General features: G+C 47.8%; 1 protein-coding gene across 4 annotated transcripts; it reads right to left on the bottom strand.

Annotated features, from left to right (window-relative positions):
* Nucleotides 1-223: 223 nt before the first annotated feature.
* On the bottom strand, nt 224-18,542 carry PLAUR (plasminogen activator, urokinase receptor). 4 transcript variants are annotated; one of them, XM_019756622.2, is made up of 10 exons: nt 18,399-18,542; nt 18,122-18,331; nt 16,731-16,820; nt 14,048-14,437; nt 12,382-12,492; nt 10,605-10,748; nt 5,035-5,187; nt 4,326-4,460; nt 2,686-2,832; nt 224-1,836 (listed from the first exon to the last, which is right to left on the bottom strand). In XM_019756622.2, exons 4-10 carry the CDS (start codon nt 14,097-14,099, stop codon nt 1,580-1,582), a joined length of 999 nt encoding a protein of 332 aa, XP_019612181.2. In that variant the 5' UTR covers nt 14,100-14,437; nt 16,731-16,820; nt 18,122-18,331; nt 18,399-18,542; the 3' UTR covers nt 224-1,579. The 4 variants fall into 4 exon arrangements, with proteins under 4 accessions (XP_019612181.2, XP_019612177.2, XP_074170316.1 ...); XM_019756618.2 differs by having other exon boundaries at nt 14,048-14,183; nt 14,325-14,437; nt 18,122-18,515; XM_074314215.1 differs by lacking the exon at nt 16,731-16,820 and having other exon boundaries at nt 14,048-14,183; nt 14,325-14,437; nt 18,122-18,515.
* Between the last annotated feature and the right edge of the window lie 388 nt (nt 18,543-18,930).

The raw sequence follows: 18,930 nt of genomic DNA, 5'->3' as shown, positions 1-18,930 counted from the left end.
TCACAGAGAAGAAGGCTAATGTGACAACAGAGGCAGAGATTGGAATGATGTAGCTGTAAGCCAAGGAACACCGATTGTCAGCCACCACCAGAAGCTAGGAGAGGCCAAGAAGGATGTTTTCCCAGAGACTTTAGAAGGAGCATGGCTCTGCCAACACCTTCATTTGGGACTTCTAGCATTCAAAACTCTATGAGAGAATAAGTTTCTGTTGTTTGAAGCCTCCTAGTTTGTCAGTTTGTAGTCATTTATTACAGTAGCCCTAGAAAATGAAAACAGCTGGGTCTCCCGGTTCTCCTGAGGTTACAATATCCAGGTAATTCCTTTGCCCACTTGTCTGGTGCCTGGGCTGAGATAGTTGGACTGTCTGTGGCTCTCTCTCCATGTGGCATCCATTCATGAGTAGATTGGCTGTCCTCATAGCATGACAGTCTCAATGCAGGACTTTTATGTGGCAACTGGCTTCCTCAGAACCAGACAGTTCCAGAAAGCCTGCCACCACATTCTATTGATCAAGGCAGTCACAAACCCCCCAGGTTCAAGAGGTGGAGCCAAAGACCCCACCTCTTTAAGCCACCACAATGACAGTTGATGATATGTGACTTGAAAAGTTCCTAAAAAGAAACCCTGTCCCTCACCTGCCCCAGATACCATAGAAGATGTCTTATCTTTTCATTCGCCTGCAGCCTCATGGGGAATGTAATTTTGTCTCTCTGAGTTTGCCTCAGTGAATCATGGGAAACATGAATTCTTCAATATTGTGCTCCAAGAATGCCACTGAAATGGCAGTTCTGTTTTTCTTCTGGTCAGTCTGAGGGCATCCTAGGAAACACAGCCCAGCCTTTATCTCCTGTGCCCAGGGCATCAGGAGAAATGCAGTCCTGTCCTTATTCCTCACTGTAGTGCATTAAGGGAATTCCTGTCTCCCAGAAATGCAGACATGTCTCCTTAGAACGACAAAACAGTCTTGATCTTTGGAGTTTGGGAGAAGACACTGGAAGATCATTGCTTGGGTGGGTGAGTTAGAAGGTTGTATTTGGAGCCCAAAAATAGATCTGCAGGCAGCATAGGGCAGAAGCCCACATGAGACTGCTCCCAAGGTGGGGGTCTTCAATGCCTGTATCCTACTAGATGACCCCTAGTTACAGGAGCCTGAGGAAGGGTGCCCCCCCATCCCTCCTCCCAAAGAGACGCTATGGAGAAGGGCAGATCTGGCCTTGTTCTCTGGTACAAAAATCTTTATATAAGTATAAAATATTATATATTTTATATATTATAAAATATATAAAATTTTATATAAGTATAAAATATTAAATAAAACAAATATTAATTAACAATAACAACAACAGCGGTAACAATATTAATAGTAAGAAGAGATCTTCTGATGGCCCATAGCCTTTCTCCAGCATTTCTCCTCAGGTTCTCACAATTCAAAACAAAGATAGGTATTTTCACAGCTAGGAAAACAGGTCCGGAGAAGGCAGCACACCAGTCTGAAGTCACACAGAAGTCTGCAGGGCTGGGAACTGAGGGAAGAGCAAAGGGATCCCTGGATCCAGCCAGGGCAGGGAGAATGTGGGGTTCAGGTACAAAGGAGAGTGCCTCCCCATAGTCTGGCAGTCATAAGTAGGACGCCGATGGTGAAGCTGAGATGGTCAGGGCCAGGCCGAGGAGCGCCCCCTCTGCGGGGCTGAACATCCTGCATTGGGTCATTACACCTATTTCCAATACAGCATGAGACGTTGAAATGGGTCAGTCTGAAGGCTTCAGCCACGTGTAGGCCTTGGCACCATGAGGGCGTCGCACAGCCCCTTACTATGTAGCTTGGGTATCCCAGCTCTGAGGAGAGAGAAAACTATGTGAGACTCCCAGGTCTGGGGCCTGAGCGCCTCACTGGGTGACATGCCACCTTGTGGTAGATGCCACCTGGGAAAAACAGAAGTTCTAAGTGTGGTCCAGGGCACCTGTGAAGTCGAAATTATTCTCATAATAATGCTAAAACATCATTTGGCTTTTTCACTCTCAGAAGTGTACAGTGGGGTTTTCCAGAAACACCAGGACACGTGATCTTGCAACAGATTGAATGCAGAAGCAGATATGAGAATCCAGCTGTCTTCTATTAAGCCAGACATTAAAGAGATTTGCAAAACTGTAGAACAATGCCAGTCTTCTCATTAAATTTTTTCATTTTAGAAAATACAGTTGTTTTTTCCATAAAAATGTGTTCACATGTAATGAGTTTTTAACTGTTATTTTAAAATGAATTAATAAATACATCTTAAATAAATTTCTCAGTTTTAATTCCTAATACAGTAAGTATCTATAGATATAACTGACATGAACAATAATTTTTAAGAGTGTGAAGGGATCTTAAAATCAAAAGGTTTGAGAACCACTGGAACAGAGATCTTTCCAGGATGTCACAGGATAGAAATCAGGGATGTCTACAGTAAGTCCCACCCACCTAAGGAAGTCCCACCCCCAAAGAAGTCCACGTTTCTATGGCCAAAATATCCATTTCCTAATGGACAAGTCCTAATTCCTTACTACAATTTGCACCTTCCTGAAGGAAGTCCTACCTTTTCCACAGAAAGATCCACCTCAGTTAAGTCCAGCTAAACTGGAAGTTGACCTCTTCAAGAATCCCCCTCATTAAACATCCCCTCCCACCTTCCCCAAGGGCCTCACCATTAGTGCCTGTGGCTTCCAGACATTGACTCATAGGGCCTCGGCAGTCGGTGAGGGAGGTCTCTTCAGAGGAGCATCCATGGGTGCTGTTCCCCTCACAGCTGTAACACTGGAGGCCATTCAGCGGCAGGTTTTTAAGTTCCAGGACTTGAGAGAAGAGAAGTGACACAGAAACCAACAAAATGAGCATGGAGTAGGGGTCTAGGGAGGGATGTCCTTCCTTGCACTGACTCCTGATAAAGAGGAACTGGAACTTTTAAGGAAACGTAGTCAAGCATGAGGGTCTATGGTAGGAGCTAGGGCTTATGGAAGCTCACTCAAGAATCCTACAGGAGGAACTCTATGGTTCTAATTTCCTTTATAACAAAACTCTATGGTTCTTTTTTCCCTTCCTTAAATACCCCTCCATCTTGGCACACAGGCCAGAATGTGCACGTAGCTTGCCATCTCTGCATGTGCTGGGTTGCAACCCTTTTCTTGTTTTTCTTTTTCCAGAACAAATCCTTTTTGGTAACGAAGTACCTAGTCAATATTATTTTTCAGTCGACACTCCCAACTCTCAGCCTGAGATGTCATGGAGCCCCCTTGTGGTCAGACATTGGAATGGCACTCTCTGTTAGCGGGGTTCTATAGGGCATGTGAGAGAAAATCGGAATCCAGGCTCCCCACGAGTCTCTATCTGACCAGGCACTGGGTAAGCAGCTGTGTAAGATGAAACAGTCCCTGCGCTGACAGAACTTACAATTTAGAGTGACATTGTCCCATATAGTAGCCACAAACCACATGTAGTTGTACCTACATTGAAATTAATATTAAATAAAATTCAAAATTCAGTTAACATTTCAAGGGCTCCATAGCCATTTGTGGTAGTGGCTACCATATTGCACAGTAAAGATATGGCACATTTCCATTACTGTGAAAGGTTCTGTCGGACAGTACCGGTTTATAGAGACAGAATAACACAAAGGATCTAGATTATATTGAAGGGGAGGGACAGGGAAAGTTTCACTGAGGACGATACTTTAAAATGGAGACGAAATGAGAAGTAGTCAGCTAGGTGAACTCTTGGGGAAAACGTGTTCATGGTGGAGGGTACTGCATGCGCAAAGGCCATGAGGCAGGCAGAGTTTGGCAGCTGCAGAAACTAAATGAAGACCATGAGGCAGATGGGTGACGAATTACAGAGGGCATAGTATAGCCTTTGGATTTTACTCTACAAGCAATGGGAAGTCCTTACAGTGCTTGAGGAAGGAGAATGACATGATCTGATTTACATCTGAAAAAAAATTTCTCTTGCTGCTGTGTTGACCACTGTCTGTTGGGTGGCAGGAGTGGAAACGGGGACCAGTGAGGAAGTTATTGCAACAATCTAAGCGAGAAGTCATGGTGGCTTGGACCAGGGTGGTGAGCAATGAAAGGATTCAAGAGGATGTAGGAAGCATCACATGTGGGTCTTGGTGAAGGTTTGGTAGACACTGAATTCCCACAAAATCCTGCTTTGAGGAAGGGCTTGCTATGTCCATCTTTCAGAGGAGGAAACAGAGACCTAGAGAGGAGGGGTTTGCCTTTGAGCAGCAGTGAGCCCGAGGGCACGGCCCTGCCCTGATCTCAGGCCTCACACCAGGTCCCCTGCCCCTTACCTGGGCCCGCATTGCATTTGGTGGTGTTGCAGCACCGCAGGAAGTGGAAGGTATGGTTGTTGTGGAAGCCGGTGGGGCCTGGGCAGCCAGGAAGGTTGCCACAGCCGCGGGAATGGCGCTCATCACCTGGGCTTCCTGTCGGGGGAGGAGGAGAGCAGTCAGATTGTTGATGAGGGGCTGAGACTGGATTTCCCCACCGCAGCAGTCACCTGCCCATTGTCTGCTTCACCCTTCATTATAGGACTCTCGTTTTTGGGGGGGTAGTCATATATCTAGCCAAAAGACACATTTTCTAGTCTCTGTGGGTATAGTCATGTGGCTGAGTTCTGGCCAATGTTCTACAAGTAGAAAGGTTTTATGAGACTTCCAGAAAGAGGAACTCTTACAAAAGGAGAGGTACCCCTTTTTTGCCTTTTTTCCCCTTCCTCCTTCCTGGAACTTGGACATGAGGCCTGGAACTCTGGCAGCCATCTTGGACTACAAGGCAACATTGAGAATGGAAGCAATATATAAGAAATGAGAAGGCATCTGGGTTCCTGGTGACTGTGGAACTGTCCTGGTGGCCCTGGACTTCCTATCACTGGACGTTTTGTGTTTGAGAGAAGTAACTTTCTACCTTGCTTAAATCCCTGTTATTTGGGGGTCATCATTAAGTGCAGGCTTGGGGAGGAACAAAACAGGGAGGAGTTGCTGGCAGGTTGGGGCTCACCTTCCAGGCTGTGGTGGGTCACCACGTCCAGGCACTCTTCTCCAGGGCTGCGGCATTGTAAGCTTCGGTCCAAGCCCCTCTCACAGCTCAGGTCTGAAGAGGCGCAGGAAACACATTCGAGGTAACGGCTTCGGGGAAAGGTGGGAACTCGACCTGTTGGGGAGGGGCAGGAGAGTGAGACCCCATGGGGAGGGTCCTGGAGATCCAGCCCCCTTGAGGACCCGCCTCAGCATCAATGCCTCCTTATCCCACCCTTCAGCCAATCATCAAGCTTTGGCCATTCTGAATGTTTCTACAACTCATTCCCTCCTTTCTAGCCCCACGACCAGGTCCAGCTCAGACCTCCTTCAATACCAGCTTCCTCCCTGGCCTCCTGGTTTCCATTCTTGCCACCCCCACCCCAGCTCCAATACATCCCCACATGGCCCTAGAAGGATGGCTCTAATACTCAAATCTGACCCTGTCTCTCCTCTGCTCAAAAATCCCTCCATGGCTTCTCAGAATAAATGCCCTCAGAATAAAATCCAAGATTCTCAGTGTGGCATTCAAGGCCCCTCAAAGACTAGGTCCTGGCCACCTCTCCTGCCTCATCTCCCTCCACGAGCCTCTCAGACTCTGCTCCACACGACTTCCCACAGTCCCAATATACATGCTTTCTACCTTGCTTAAATCCCTGTTATTTGGGGGTCATCATTAAGTGCAGGCTTGGGATCCAGCCTCTGCACCCGCTGTTCCCTCATTCCCTACTTTCCCTACCTCCTACTCATTCTTCAGGCGTCATCTCCAATTTCACCTCTTCCAAGAAGCCCTCCCTGACCTCCCAGGTTGGATCAGGTTCCCCTCTGGGGTCCTGAATGCCAGCCCTGCTCACTCTGGGTCATCCCTGTCTGGTGACAGGTTTGTTTCTCAGTGGACTCTGAACCCTAGGAGAGTAAAACCCAGGCTGTCTTGGTCATCTCTGTGCCCAACACCACGCAGCGGAAGGCCTGGGCCAGAGAAAATGTTGAATAAATATTTATTAAATGACAGAAAGAAGGAATGAATGAACAATGACTTCAAGCCCTTCCGTTGCTCCCTGTGGCAGCCAGTCTCCAAGACGGCCACAGTGATCTCTGCTTCCTGGTATTCATGCCTCTGTGTAGTCCTTTCCCATAAAGAAGAGGGCTGACCCGTGTAACCAATAGGATAATGTAGAAATGACGGTGTGTGACTTCTGTGCTAGATTGTAAAAGACACTGCAACTTTTTCCTGGCTCTCTCTTGGATCGCTTGCTCTGGGGGAAGCCAGCTGCCATGTTGTAAGGACACTCACGCGGCCCCATGGTGAGGTCTGTATGGCAAGGGACTGAGGCCTTTGCCAAAGCCACGGGAGAGGATCATCCACGTGACTGAAGCCTTCAGATGACTGCAGCCCAGTTGTCATCTTGACTACAACCATGTAAAAGATCCAGAACCAACTAGCTAAGCCACTCCCAGATTCCTGACCTTCAGGAACTTTGTGAAATAATACATGCTTATTTTTGTTTTAAGTTTTGGGGCAATTTGTAATGTAGCAATAGCTAATTAATATGCTGCCCAATTGTGTCAGGGATCAAAGCCTCACCTGACTGATCTATGATAACTGCCTTTCACACAAACTTTCTAGTTCAGGCCAAGTGGATGGGTTCCTTTTCCCTGGATTCACCCGTTGTTCCTCTGCCCAGGCCTTGGCTCACACCATTGCCAAGCCTGGCATGCCCCCTCCCTTTCTGATCCCAGATATCTGAGCTGAGTTTCAGCCAAGTCTTACAGAAGTGAGAGAGCTGTCTCAGCCAAGGCTGTCAACAGGCAGGCCATTAGCTGTAATTAGGTGAATCAATTACATCAAAGGCCAAATCCCCACCCCCAGAGAAAAATAATGAAAAGGCCAACAACCTATGTTTTCTCACATGAACTTCCACGGAAATGAAAACACAAATTGCCATCATTGCCAAAATATCTGTCTCATACCACCCACAGGTGTCTTGGGGAACTCTTCTTCTTATGTTGCTCTTCTACACGTGGGTGATCCTCAGGGCTCTCTGTCGTAGGCCCTTTTCATTTCTCACGGTACACACTCTCTCCCACGGGGATGTTACCTATTGACATGCCTTCATTTCCACCCATCTGCTGGGAACTCACAAGTTTCTCTCCAGGCAAGACTTCTCTCTGAGCTGCACACCTATACATGCAAATGCCTCCTGGAGCCCCTAGTTATCCCTCAAACACCTGAATCTCTACATGCCCCAAATGAAACTCTCCATATTCTCCCCAGACCTGGTCCTTCTCTTGAATTCCACATGTCTGAGGTGGCCCCATCCAGGTCCCAGAGCAGAAACCTCGGAGACTCCTTAAGCCTCCACATCTAGGCATCAATCTGGTTACTTCTACTACCTTGTTTTCTAGTTCTTTAATCCCTTTTCTCTGCTATTTCTGGTCACTATTAAGCATATCTATTGAGTTTTTAATTGTAGCCATTCTTCTATATTTCCTGTTTGACTTTTAAAAAATAGATTCCAGATTTCTGCTAAAACTTATCTTTTCCTCTACTTTCTTGAATATGTCAATCATAGCTATTCTAAAGCTCCCTGTCTAATAACTCCAATATCTGAATCATTATGAATCTGTGTCTACTGTTAAATCTTCTCTTGGTCTCTGGTCAATGGGTCCTTTTTGTTTTCCTTAGGCTGTCTTGTAAGTTTTGATTAGATGCCAGACATTACAGGTGAAAATTCATAAAGGCTCTAAATAACATTATCTTCTTCCAACAAGGGTTAGGTTTTCTTCCCATCGAGGATTGGAATTAAGCATTTTGGGGCTAGTCTATTTCAGTTTTGTCCTTACTCCTATGGTGTGGCCTCAGAGGAAAGCCTGACATGGTACCAATGCCTCTGTCGCCAACTTGGCAACTTCAGTCTCCCCAGCATCCTATCCCTGCTGGAATCCTAGCTCAGTTCTGTAGCTTCCCAGATGCTATTTTCTGCTGAGTTTCTTGGAGTCACACCCTATGCATGTACAGCTTGCCAATGACTTGAAGTAAGTAATTTGCAGATTTCGGGACTCCCTTTTCTGTGGTTCCATGCATTCCAGGATTTTAACTCATTTTCCAGACACTCTGGCAGCCCTAGACTCCAACCTCTGTTTTCCAGGTCTAGCAACAATGGCTTTCTGTTTGGGTTCTATTTGCCCCTCAACAGCAGCAAATTGGACAGTGCACTCAAGGAAACCCCCAGCTTGTCTGTGGAACTCAACTCCTGTGCTTCCCTTATTTCAAAGATTGTAGCAGCGAAAGTTCTTCTCTTCATCTGCTGTGCTCTAGTAACTTCAAATAACTTTATAATCTGTCCAGCTTTTCTAGCTGTTGTTGGTGGGGGACTTAGTCTGATACAAGCGACTCCATCATGACCAGAATGGCAAACCCACTGTCATGTCTAATCCATCACTAACTCTCGCTCATTTGCCTGGTAAATGTTCTTAAATCCATCCACTTCTCTCTGTCTGCAGGGCTGACACTCTAATCCGGCCACCTTCTTCTTCACCTGGACTATCTCACCCACCTCCAAATTGGTCTCCCCTCTTCTATCTTCCCTCTATCATTGCTTCCCTCCAATCTCTCCTCCACTCTGAGGTCAGACTATATTTAAAAAATACAAATTTGACTGTGACACTCTTTGCTTAAAACCCTTTCATGACCTCCCACTGTTCCCCGGATGAAGTCTACACTCCTCACCACAGCCTAGAAGGCCCTGTGTAATATGTCCCTTCCAATTTCACCAGCTCCCCTCACCCCATTTTTCCCTTTCTCCAGCCATATTAACCACCACTAAGGCTTTTTATCTATGGTTCCCTTTGCCTGGAAAACCCTTCCCACTGTCTTTTCAACAGTCTGATGCCTATACATCCCTTGAGATCCAGCTCAGCTGTTGCTTCCTCTGGGAAACTTTGCCTGACTGAGTCAAGTATCTCTAGGGTCCCACAGTACCTACTCTTCACTCATCCCAGCCCTGATCACTCTGGCCTCTGTTTCCCCCAACTCAGCCCTGACAATTCTGGACTGTGCTTCTCCATGACAGCTCTGACCCCTCTGGTCTCTGTTTCCCTTATTATGGTTCTGCCTGTGCTTCTCCTATCCCAGTTCTGATTAATCCTGGCAGTCACTGTCTGATGATGGGTCTGTCACCCCCCTCCCTCCACTGGACTCTGAGCCCCATGGGGGCAGGGCTCAAGGCTGCCCTTGAGGACATGGTTTAACCAACTATTCTAGTCACCACAAGCAGGGTAAGATGGCATTAGAAATGCTGCCTCAAGCTCCCTGGTGGGCCCATGACCACTCCCAACTCTTTCTTTAGAATCCTCATGTCCCTGAGATCTATCAGCTAAAGGGTAACACTAGACTCAGTATGGGGCTTCCAAGGGTCTATTCCCATCGATCAAAACCTTCTGCATTGACCACTATTGTCAGATACTTTGAATATTATCTCTTATTATAAGTATTACTTAGACTCAATTATTAGTGTTTTCCTTATGCACATCTAACCGAGAGAGGAAGCTGGCATTCTCTCTCATCACTTCCTTGAAAATGAACATTTGATTCAGTTTCCACCAATAGATAAAAGTTTGAGGTCAGGATGGTTGAAGAACAAGGAAAAAAAAACCAGTGCAAACGCAGTCTCTCTGCTTACTGACGACATTGTGGCTGGTCTGGCCTTAACCAATTTCCTTCCTCACCAGGGCCAGAAAGAGGAATCTCTGACTGACCATGCAACATGGATCCAATCCTTCCCATCTTTCCTCTCCTGTGGGAACTTGGGGAATTGGAGGCTTTCTAAGTCCTTTGCTTAAACTGACCAGAGCCTGAAACCATGAAACTCAACAAAAGGGCTGTGGAAGTTTTTTCACATTCTCTTTCACTGCTCAAGTCAAAGACCATCTATTCTGGGAAATTTCTGAGCCCAGTGCAGCCTGTGAACCCATCATTTTTGACTTCCCTTAAGAATTTAAAGTCTCTGGTGTCCTTGGTCTTTTATCTTATAGCATCTATTGCCTGAACCATCTCCTGTCCCGTGGAAAGAAGTAGACAGCAAAACATCAGTAAGGTACCTCATCTACCTCTGGAGTGGGAGTATGTGTGCATAGTTTTTTAAGGACAGATGTTGCATCTTATACCTAACAACCATAAAAACAAACACGTATGGGATGGGACAGGGTTAGGGATGGGGACGAGTTTATAGTCGGGGTTGGGACTGGCAACAGTTTGAGATGAAATGCAGTTGATTTGGGGATGGGGTTAGAGATGTGTTTGGAATAAGGATGGGTTTGAGTTGGAGGGCGCTGGGGTGAAACGAATTTGGGGATGGGACTGGAGGTGAGTTTGAGTTGGGATTGGGGGTGGGGCTGGGCTGGAGATATGTTTGGGATAAGGAAAGGTTTGAGTTGGGTTGGTCCTGGGGTAAGGCGTGGACTTGGGGTTGGGGTGGCATAGGATTGGGGATGACGATGAGGTTGAATTGGGGATGGTTTAGGGTTGGGCGTGGAGAGGGCTGCCCTACTCACCAGGTTTGGGCTTGTTGCACAAGTCTGACTCACATACGGCCTCTATCAGGGTAATGATCTTCATGCCTGTTCGATAGCTCATGGTCCTGTTGGTCTTCTCTGGGTGGGCACAGCCTCTCACTGCCACCTCCAGATCTTCATTTTCTGTGAGAAATATATCTTTGTCACCCCAGAGGCTCCCCTGGGCCCAACCAGCCCCTGACACTTCTGGTCTTAAGGTCACTCACTCCTGCGGCTGACCTCTGCCAGGCCTCTAGTGTTGTTTGGGTCCAACTCTGTCTTTTCTAGAGTTACACCCCACTGCTGCCCCTGTCTCTGGGAGCCTACTTGGTAACAACACTACCACTGGAACCACCTAGATCCATCTACTTCTCCCTCCCAGCTTAGTGATCTTAGCAGGGAGATGCTTCTAATAGAAATTTTAAAAGGAAAATTCTTCCAGCTTACCCAAAAGTATAAGACAATAAAATAATAAATACTGTGTATTCATCACCTAACTTGATTAAAATTTTAGCATTTTTGCTATATTTAATCAGATGTTTTTAAAAATAAACTAAACTTAGGGCCGGCCCGGTGGCTCAGGCGGTTAGAGCTCCATGCTCCTAACTCCAAAGGCTGCCGGTTCAATTCCCACATGGGCCAGTGGGCTCTCAACCACAAGGTTGCCAGTTCAATTACTTGACTCCCGCAAGGGATGGTGGGCTCCGCCCCCTGCAACTAAAATTGAACATGGCACCTTGAGCTGAGCTGCCGCTGAGCTCTCAGATGGCTCAGTTGGTTGGAGCGCATCCTCTCAACCACAAGGTTGCCAGTTCAATTCCTTGACTCCCGCAAGGGATGGTGGGCTGTGCCCCCTGCAACTAGCAACGGCAACTGGACCTGGAGCTGAGCTGCGCCCTCCACAACTAAGACTGAAAGGACAACAACTTGAAGCTGAACAGCACCCTCTACAACTAAGATTGAAAGGATAACAACTTGACTTGGAAAAAAGCCCTGGAAGCACACACTGTTCCCCAATAAAGTCATAAAGTCCTGTTCCCCTTCCCCAATACAATCTTAAAATGTATATATATAAGAATTGTTAAATAGGGGATAGGATAAATATTTAATAAAAATAATAAAAAAGTAAACTAAACTTAAAAGACACAGTGAAAGCCTCCTTCCCCATGCACTCTTCAGAAGCAACCACTGGTGTAGGTACTACTCACACTTTGTACGCATAACAACATATACTATGGTTTTACTTATTTCATAGGTAATGTGGGTTTTTTCTCTCCACCTTACGTTTTTGAGATGTATCCACATAATACCTGCAGCTCTACTTTTTTTCATATAAACTGCTGTGTCGTATTCCATTATGTAATTATACCTTAATTTTCTTCTCTGCTGCTGACTGACTGTAGGGTCCAATTTTCCATATCACATTACTACTAAAAACATTCTTATACATGTGTCCCTGGGCACATGTGGCCAAGGTGCTTTGGTATTTCTATATTCCTAGGAGTTGTACCGCTGGCTGGAGGGCACGCTAACCTTCATCTATGCCACATGTTGCCAAATCGCTCTGTGACGTGGATGCACCAACTGTCCCCTCAAAGCAGGGTCTGCAGCTCCTCATGCTCAGCCACCCCAGTATTGTCAGATTTTTAAATGTTTGTCAATCTGATGGGTGTGAAACAGGGTCTCCTTGTGTTTCGTCTGCATTTCCCTGATAGCTGGCAAGATAAGGTTTCTTGGTCACCCATATTCTCTGTCGCGCTGGAGTGGGGAAGCTCACCTTGCCACGTGTGCATGATGGTGGTCCTGCAGAGGTTCTGGTCAGGGGGACACTCTTTCTCCTGGCAATTCCCCGTGACCTCACACAGCATGCACCGCAGGCCCCAGGAGGCTGGGCAGAGAAGGAGAGGACAGAAGTTGTTATAGCTCCGTGCCACAATCCCCCTTTCGCCCACTCACGTCTCAATACCAGGACCAAGTCTCCAGGCTCTGTTCACCCAGGTTTGTGCTCTACGCTCTGCCAGTCTCTGGGTTCCAACGCTGGGTTGGGGCCATCTAGCTGCACTTCTAGTCTACCTTTTAGCTCGATGTTCTATCCCTGCCCACAAGTCATTCGCTACAGTTCTGCCCTCGCTTCTTTCCCTTGAAATCTATCCGCGCAGGGCCGAGCCTGAAAGTCCTGTCCCCACCCTCTCTGTCGATCTAGCCCTGCTTCCATTTAGGGCCTTTTCTCTACTCCGCCTCGCCAGCCCTTCTAAGGGCGTTCCGTCCTCATCCGACTCGGGTCATCTTTACATTCTACCAGTGTCCCCCAGCCCCCTACTAACTTCCCCAGGTTCTACCCCCAGCTGTAGCCTCTCCCCAAAGCCCTCTCCCCGCCCCTCAGTCCATTCCAGAGTTCTAACCCTGCCCATCAGCCCTCAGTAGATTGTAACCTCAAGTGTACTGTAGCACGTCCTGAAGCCTCCCGGGGGTTCTCTCCCCGCCCACTAGCTCCTCCCCGAGGTTCTAGCACCACCCACTAATTACTCTCCACTCTTTTCTCTCCCTACTTCTTGCTCCTTCCCGAAGTTCTAGCACCTCCTACTAGCTCCTCCTCGAGGTTACAGCTCTGCCCGCTAGCCCTCCTCCAAGGCTTATCCCCGCCCACCCGACCTCCCCTGTGGGCCCCTTCCCCACCCCAGAGACATTACTCATTCTGGTCTTCCAACGGTCCGGAGAACTTTCCGGCTTATTCATTGCCGAAATACTCCCCAACCCCAAACACCACCACCCCCAACCGCCCCGCCTTGACTCGGTTACTTCTCAATTTCCTTTTGTTTTGTCAATCTTTCCCCCTGCATTTTCCCGGGAAAGGAGATGATGATAAGGTCTCGTTGGCTAGGGGGTAGTGAAAGGTAAGGGTCCTCAAGGGACAAGCCCTGGGTCCCCAGCCCCTAGCTCTGCAACACTCCGCCTGACTCTCTTTAGATCTTGCGTAGAATGAGGCACTGTCCTCCCTGTCTTTCAAGGGAGTGGGGGATCCGGTAGAGTGGAGCCAGAATCCCACTTATTCAAGGACCGGCTGTGTGACCTCGGACTAGTTACTCTGTGCCTCAGAGTTCTTCTCTGTGAAACGGAGTTAAAATAGTTCCGCCCGCCCAGTTTGAAATTACGAGGCAGTTGCTTAGAGGAGCGCTGGAATAAAGAGCACACTCACTAAACGGTGGCTGTTGTTAAATGCCTTCGCTCAACTAATACTTCCTGAGTACCTACTGTGTGTCAGGTTCTGTGCCATATGGGGCTGCAGATAGCAGCGGAATTATCGTTTGAGTAGCGGCACTGGGAACTGAGCTCCCCTCCTCCTCCAACTCATCAGACTCCCGAGTCCCTCTCCTCTCCCGTCGCTTCCCGTCCCCGCCATCAGACCCAGTTCCCAGCTCAGGGGTTGGGGACCCAGCACCTACCTGATATGCAGGTTTGAACCAGAAGCAGCTGCAGCAGCAGCGAGAATCCCATGTCCGGCAGCGTCTCCTGTTCGCCGCCTCCCTGCACCTCTGAGTTTAGCCCCGGGAGGGAGAAGTTTTGTGGCCCCAGGGGCTCCTCCCAGAAGGTTTGCGAAAGAGCGAGTCAGTCCCAGATGCGTGGGCGCTCCCCCGCTTCCCCCACGTCCCCCCACCAAACTTCCTTTACCAGGGCGTGACCAGCTAGCTGGGACTGGGGGCTGGCTCTGCTCTGACTCACATGGCCATGGTCACTGCTCTGTCCTCAGACTCCCGGGGTGCAAATTCCAGTTCTTCCTCTTCTTGTTATGGGACCTTGGGTGAAGGAACTCACCCCTCTGATTAAAACTTGTCCTGATGGGAAATTTGTGGCTGATTATTAGCTAATACAGGATTTTTGCTAGTTTTGTTTTGGAGGGATGGTGACAGTGTCGTGGTTATGTGGGAAAATGTATCATTTAGAGATGAACGCTAAAATATTTGGGGGTGAAATAATATAATGTCTCTAATTTACCTTAAAACACTTAAGCCAAAAAGTAGATAGTGCTGTTATGACAATGGTTTTTTGGTTATGTGGGAAAATTGTTCTAATTTTTTTACAGCTCACCGAACTATTTAGAGGTGAATGCCACTGATGTCTGCATTTACTTTGACATACTTTAAGAAAAAAGAAAGGCAAAACGGCAAAATTTTTGTATCAATTAGATCAAGGTAAGTTACATGCCATTTTGCCTCCATTTCTGTGTGTTTGTAAAGATTCATAATAAAATTATTTAAAGTAAAATAAAACGCAAAAGATAAATAGTGTCTTCATCTCAGGATGCTTCTGACCAATCAGAACAATTTAATGCAGGTGAAATGCCTGAACAATTTAATGCAGTGAAATAGAGAGAGGGCTCAACAAATTCCTTCAGCATTTACTGAGTAAGGGTCACACTGGTCCAGGAACTGGGGACACAGCAGGAAACAAAGCAAAGGACCTGCCCTTGTGACAGTGGGGAGTAGATACGTGTTATCTAACCTGTGGCTGTCAGGCAATGACAAGTAAAATGGAACAAAAACAAACCAGGTTGAAGGAGGTGCAAGTTATAAGTGAAAGTGTGGTCTGTTTACGTGGGGGTGATTCTGGAGAGCTTCCTGAGCAGGTGGCATTTGAGCAGAGGCTGAATGTGGTGAGAGAAGTCAGGCAAATGGTGCAGGAAGAGTTCTAGGGAGAGGAAACAGCCAGTGCAAAGCCCTGAGGTGGAAGCATGCGTGATGATCGAGGAACAGCTGTGTAGCTGGAACAGAAAGAGGAAGGGCGAGAGTAGCAGGCAATGAGTAAGTAGTAGTTACCTATACCACTATACTAACAATGATACTATTGTTATTCTTACTCATTCATTGAAGCCTTAAGCTAATAATTTAAAGATCAGGTAAGAAAAATCCCAAAGAAATCCCCTGGCCTAAATGGCAGTATAGCCTAGTGGTTAAGAGTGTGGGAGCTGGCACCAGGCTCTGAGGGTTCAAATTCCAGCTACTCACTAGCTGTGTGGCCTTGGGCAGGTTACTTAACCTCCCTGTGTCTCAAGCTCCTTATCTGAAAAGCAGAGATAACAAGTGCTTCCCTCCCAGCGCTGGTCTGCTAGGGACTTAAAAGAATGCACCCAAGGCGCTTGCCACAGTGCCTGGCACATAGTAGGTGCTCAAAAAGAAACTGTAACTGCCCTTAGTATTGTTGTTGTCCCCAACTCTAGACTCTGGCCCTAGTTCCTCTCCGTGGGGTGAGAAGGGAGGTGGAGACATGTCATCTATCTGAGGTCAGTGGTTGTCATGCTGCCCATTCCGTAGCTGGGTCACCCTGGGCCAACAGACAGCCTCATTTCCAAGCCTGTTTCCTGGTGTGGAAAATGGGACCCCTCTTGGGGCTGGGCACGAAGACTGGATGAGATATTAATGTGTATGAGGCAGAGAAATTGAAACCTGGGGTGTTGGTCTAAGAGGGCTTGGGATTCAGCTCAGCCACCTGGTCCTGGTGGCCTTGGGCAGGTGGCTTTACCCCACTGATGCTTGCTTTTCCCAGTTGTGGAATGGGTCTGGGGAGGGTGGGAGGCATCTCTCAGTGAAAGGAAAGCTCAGGTTTGGGGGGTCACATGGAGCTGTGTGGTCTGGCATTGCTACTTCCTGGGTGGATGACCTCACCCGTCTCGGCCACAATTTCCTCTTTTATTTAAAGAATGAGGGAAATATCTTGGATGCCACACATCCCTAACTGATACTGCTCTGGTCTCCCCAAATCTCGGTCTGTCTCTCTTCTTCTGTGTCTCTCTGTCTCTTTTTCTATCTTTCTGTTTCAGTCTTTTCATCTGTATCTCTCCATCCTTGTCTCTCTCTGACTCTGCCACTCTATTTCTCTCTGTACCTCTCTCTCTCTCTCTATCTCTGCTTCTCTCTATCTGTGTTTAGTCTCTCTCCATGCCTGTCTTTCTTTGTCTCTCTGTCTCTGTTTCTCTGTCTTTTTCTCTGACTTATTCTCCCTGTCTCTCCCTCGAGTGACCCACTACAGTGAGGTCCAGTGACGTGTTATGGGAGAGATGAGGCAGTGGGCTGGGCCCATGCACAATCCCAGAAAACTGGCAGGAATGCCAGCTACTTCCTCGTGACTCACCTGGGGCTCTCCCTCTCCTGCCTGCTTGCTGGGTCCTGGGTGAGGCCACAGGTTTCGGGGACTTCCCCGGACTGAGGAGAGGAGAATCTCCTGCAGAGACAGGGAGGGAGAGAGATCAAGAGACACAGAGACACAGAGAGGGAGAGACAGACAAGGAAGAAGAGATAGTGAAAGAGATAACAGTTAGAGATGGGAGTAGGGGAGAGAAGAGAGGAGAGGCCACAGACAGACTGACTCGGGAAATCAGAGGGGGGGGGGAGACAGAGATAAGAAAACAGCACATGAGAGACAAGGACAGAGACAGTGAGAAATAGACAGAGAGAGATACACACCGGGAGAGAAGGGGACAGGTGAGGGGTGTGAGAGACAGACTGACAGTGGGAGTTCGATTGAATGACATCTAATTGCCTTCAAAGAGAGACAAGTAGAGACACAGAGAGACAGACGTTGTGCATGAGTACACACGTGCATGTGAGTGTACGTCTGGGACCCCCTCAGCCTCTTGCCACCTGCTTGAGGAAGTGACTGCCTCTGGCCTGAGCTGATGGTGGGGGTGGGCTGTGGCCATTTCCTCCCTAACTCTAGGAGGCCTAACAGGCAACACTGATGTGGCTTTGCCATCCTGACCTGGTCACCTCCTAGATGCGGGGATGTCTCCTCTCAGGGCCTCAACTTTCTTTCTGTAAAAATGGGGGCCAGAAGAGGAACACACTAGGAAGTGAAAGAGCTGAGAACCCCCTGGAGTCCACACACCTCTTCCCCCATTTTCCAGGCAGAGAAACTGAGGCTCCCCCCTCTTAATTTTGTTGAGTGCTTGAGCGTGCCTTGTCTATAAGACTTGGTGAATCCTCACAGTGTCCTATTTTACAGTTGAGAAAACTGAGATTTAGAGAGGTGGGTCAGCTGAATGGTGTCCCCCAAAGATATCCACGTCCTCAGCCCTGGGACTTGTGAATATTACCTTATGTGAAAGACGGGTCTTTTGCAGATGTGATTAAGGATCTTACAATGTGGACATTAGCCTGGTGATCTAGGGGGGCCCTACATGTAATCACAAGTGTCCTTATAGAGGGAGGCAGGTGGACATTTGACTACAGTCGGAAGTGGAGGAAAACAGGGTCGGAGAGAGAAGCTGCTGGCTTTGAAGATGGAGGAAGGGCTCAAGAATAAAGGAATACAAAGGGTACAGTTCTAGCAGCTGAAAAAAACCCAGCATCTCCCGAGGCAGCGCGACCCTACCACCACATTGATTTTGGCCCCTTAAGGCTCATTTCAGATTTCTGAACTCCAGTGCTACAAGAGAATACATTTCTGTTGTTTGAAGCCTCTAAGTTTGTGGTCATTTGTTACAGCCGCCATAGGAAACTAATACAAGCGGTTAAGTCACTCACCTAGGATGACGGAGAGCCAGGATTTGGACCCAAGTCTGGCCCTGTCACCCATGCTCATAGCTGCCAGGCTGAGGGTTGCTGTTCCTGGGGGGGGTTGGGGACGGGTGGGACAGGTACCAGGAGCTAGAAGTCCCCAGCCTCTTTCCATTCCCATCCTCTATCAGTCCTCTTTGCCACGCTTCTCTCTGGCTTCACGGGGCTACGGGTGACCTGGGGAGAAGAGATGATCCAGAGAAGAAATCACAGAGTTTGTAACAAAGAGAAGAAGTTTCCTTACCTTTAGCACTGTGCAGCTCAAGTTCCACCATTTCCCTGCCAGTACAGAAATGATCATGGCAATTCAAGGGCTGTGTTGCTAAGATAGAAATGCACCTCTTAGGGGTTGAACTGTGCCCTTCCCTACCACCAAAAAAAAAAAAGAAAGAAAAGAAAGAAAGGTTGAAGTCCTAACTTCCAGCACTCAGAACGTGGCCTTATTTGGAAATAGGGTTGTTGCCAATGTAATTAGTTAAGATGAGCTCATAGTGGGGTAGGGAGGGCCGTCATCCAGTGGTACTGGTATTTTTCTAAGAAGACACGATGTGAAGATAGAGAAATGGGGAGAAGCCAAGGTGGTGATGAAAGCAGAGACTGGAGTAATGCAGCTACAAGCCAAGGAATGCCAAAGATTGCCAGCAAACCACTAGAAGCTGGCAAGAGTCAAGGCAGGATTCCCCCACATGGTTTCAGAGAGAGCACAGTCCTGCTAATACCTCAATTTTGGACATCCAGCCTCCAGATTGTGAGGCTGTTGTTTGAAGCCACCCAGC

The sequence above is a fragment of the Rhinolophus sinicus genome, linkage group LG11, assembly GCF_036562045.2.
Source record: "Rhinolophus sinicus isolate RSC01 linkage group LG11, ASM3656204v1, whole genome shotgun sequence".
Lineage (NCBI taxonomy): Eukaryota > Metazoa > Chordata > Mammalia > Chiroptera > Rhinolophidae > Rhinolophus > Rhinolophus sinicus.
This window is presented reverse-complemented; position numbering and strand designations above follow the sequence as displayed.

Bases quoted from the DNA above. Each gene is read 5' to 3' on its own strand.
- PLAUR (XM_019756622.2), bottom strand. From the start codon at position 14,099: ATGGGATTCTCGCTGCTGCTGCAGCTGCTTCTGGTTCAAACCTGCATA. The intron at 10,749-12,381 runs GTGAGCTTCCCC...TATTTCTCACAG, and splicing joins CATCATGCACACGTGGCAAG to AAAATGAAGATCTGGAGGTG. The intron at 1,837-2,685 runs GTGAGGCCCTTG...CTCTCTCCTCAG, and splicing joins GGAAGCCACAGGCACTAATG to AGCTGGGATACCCAAGCTAC.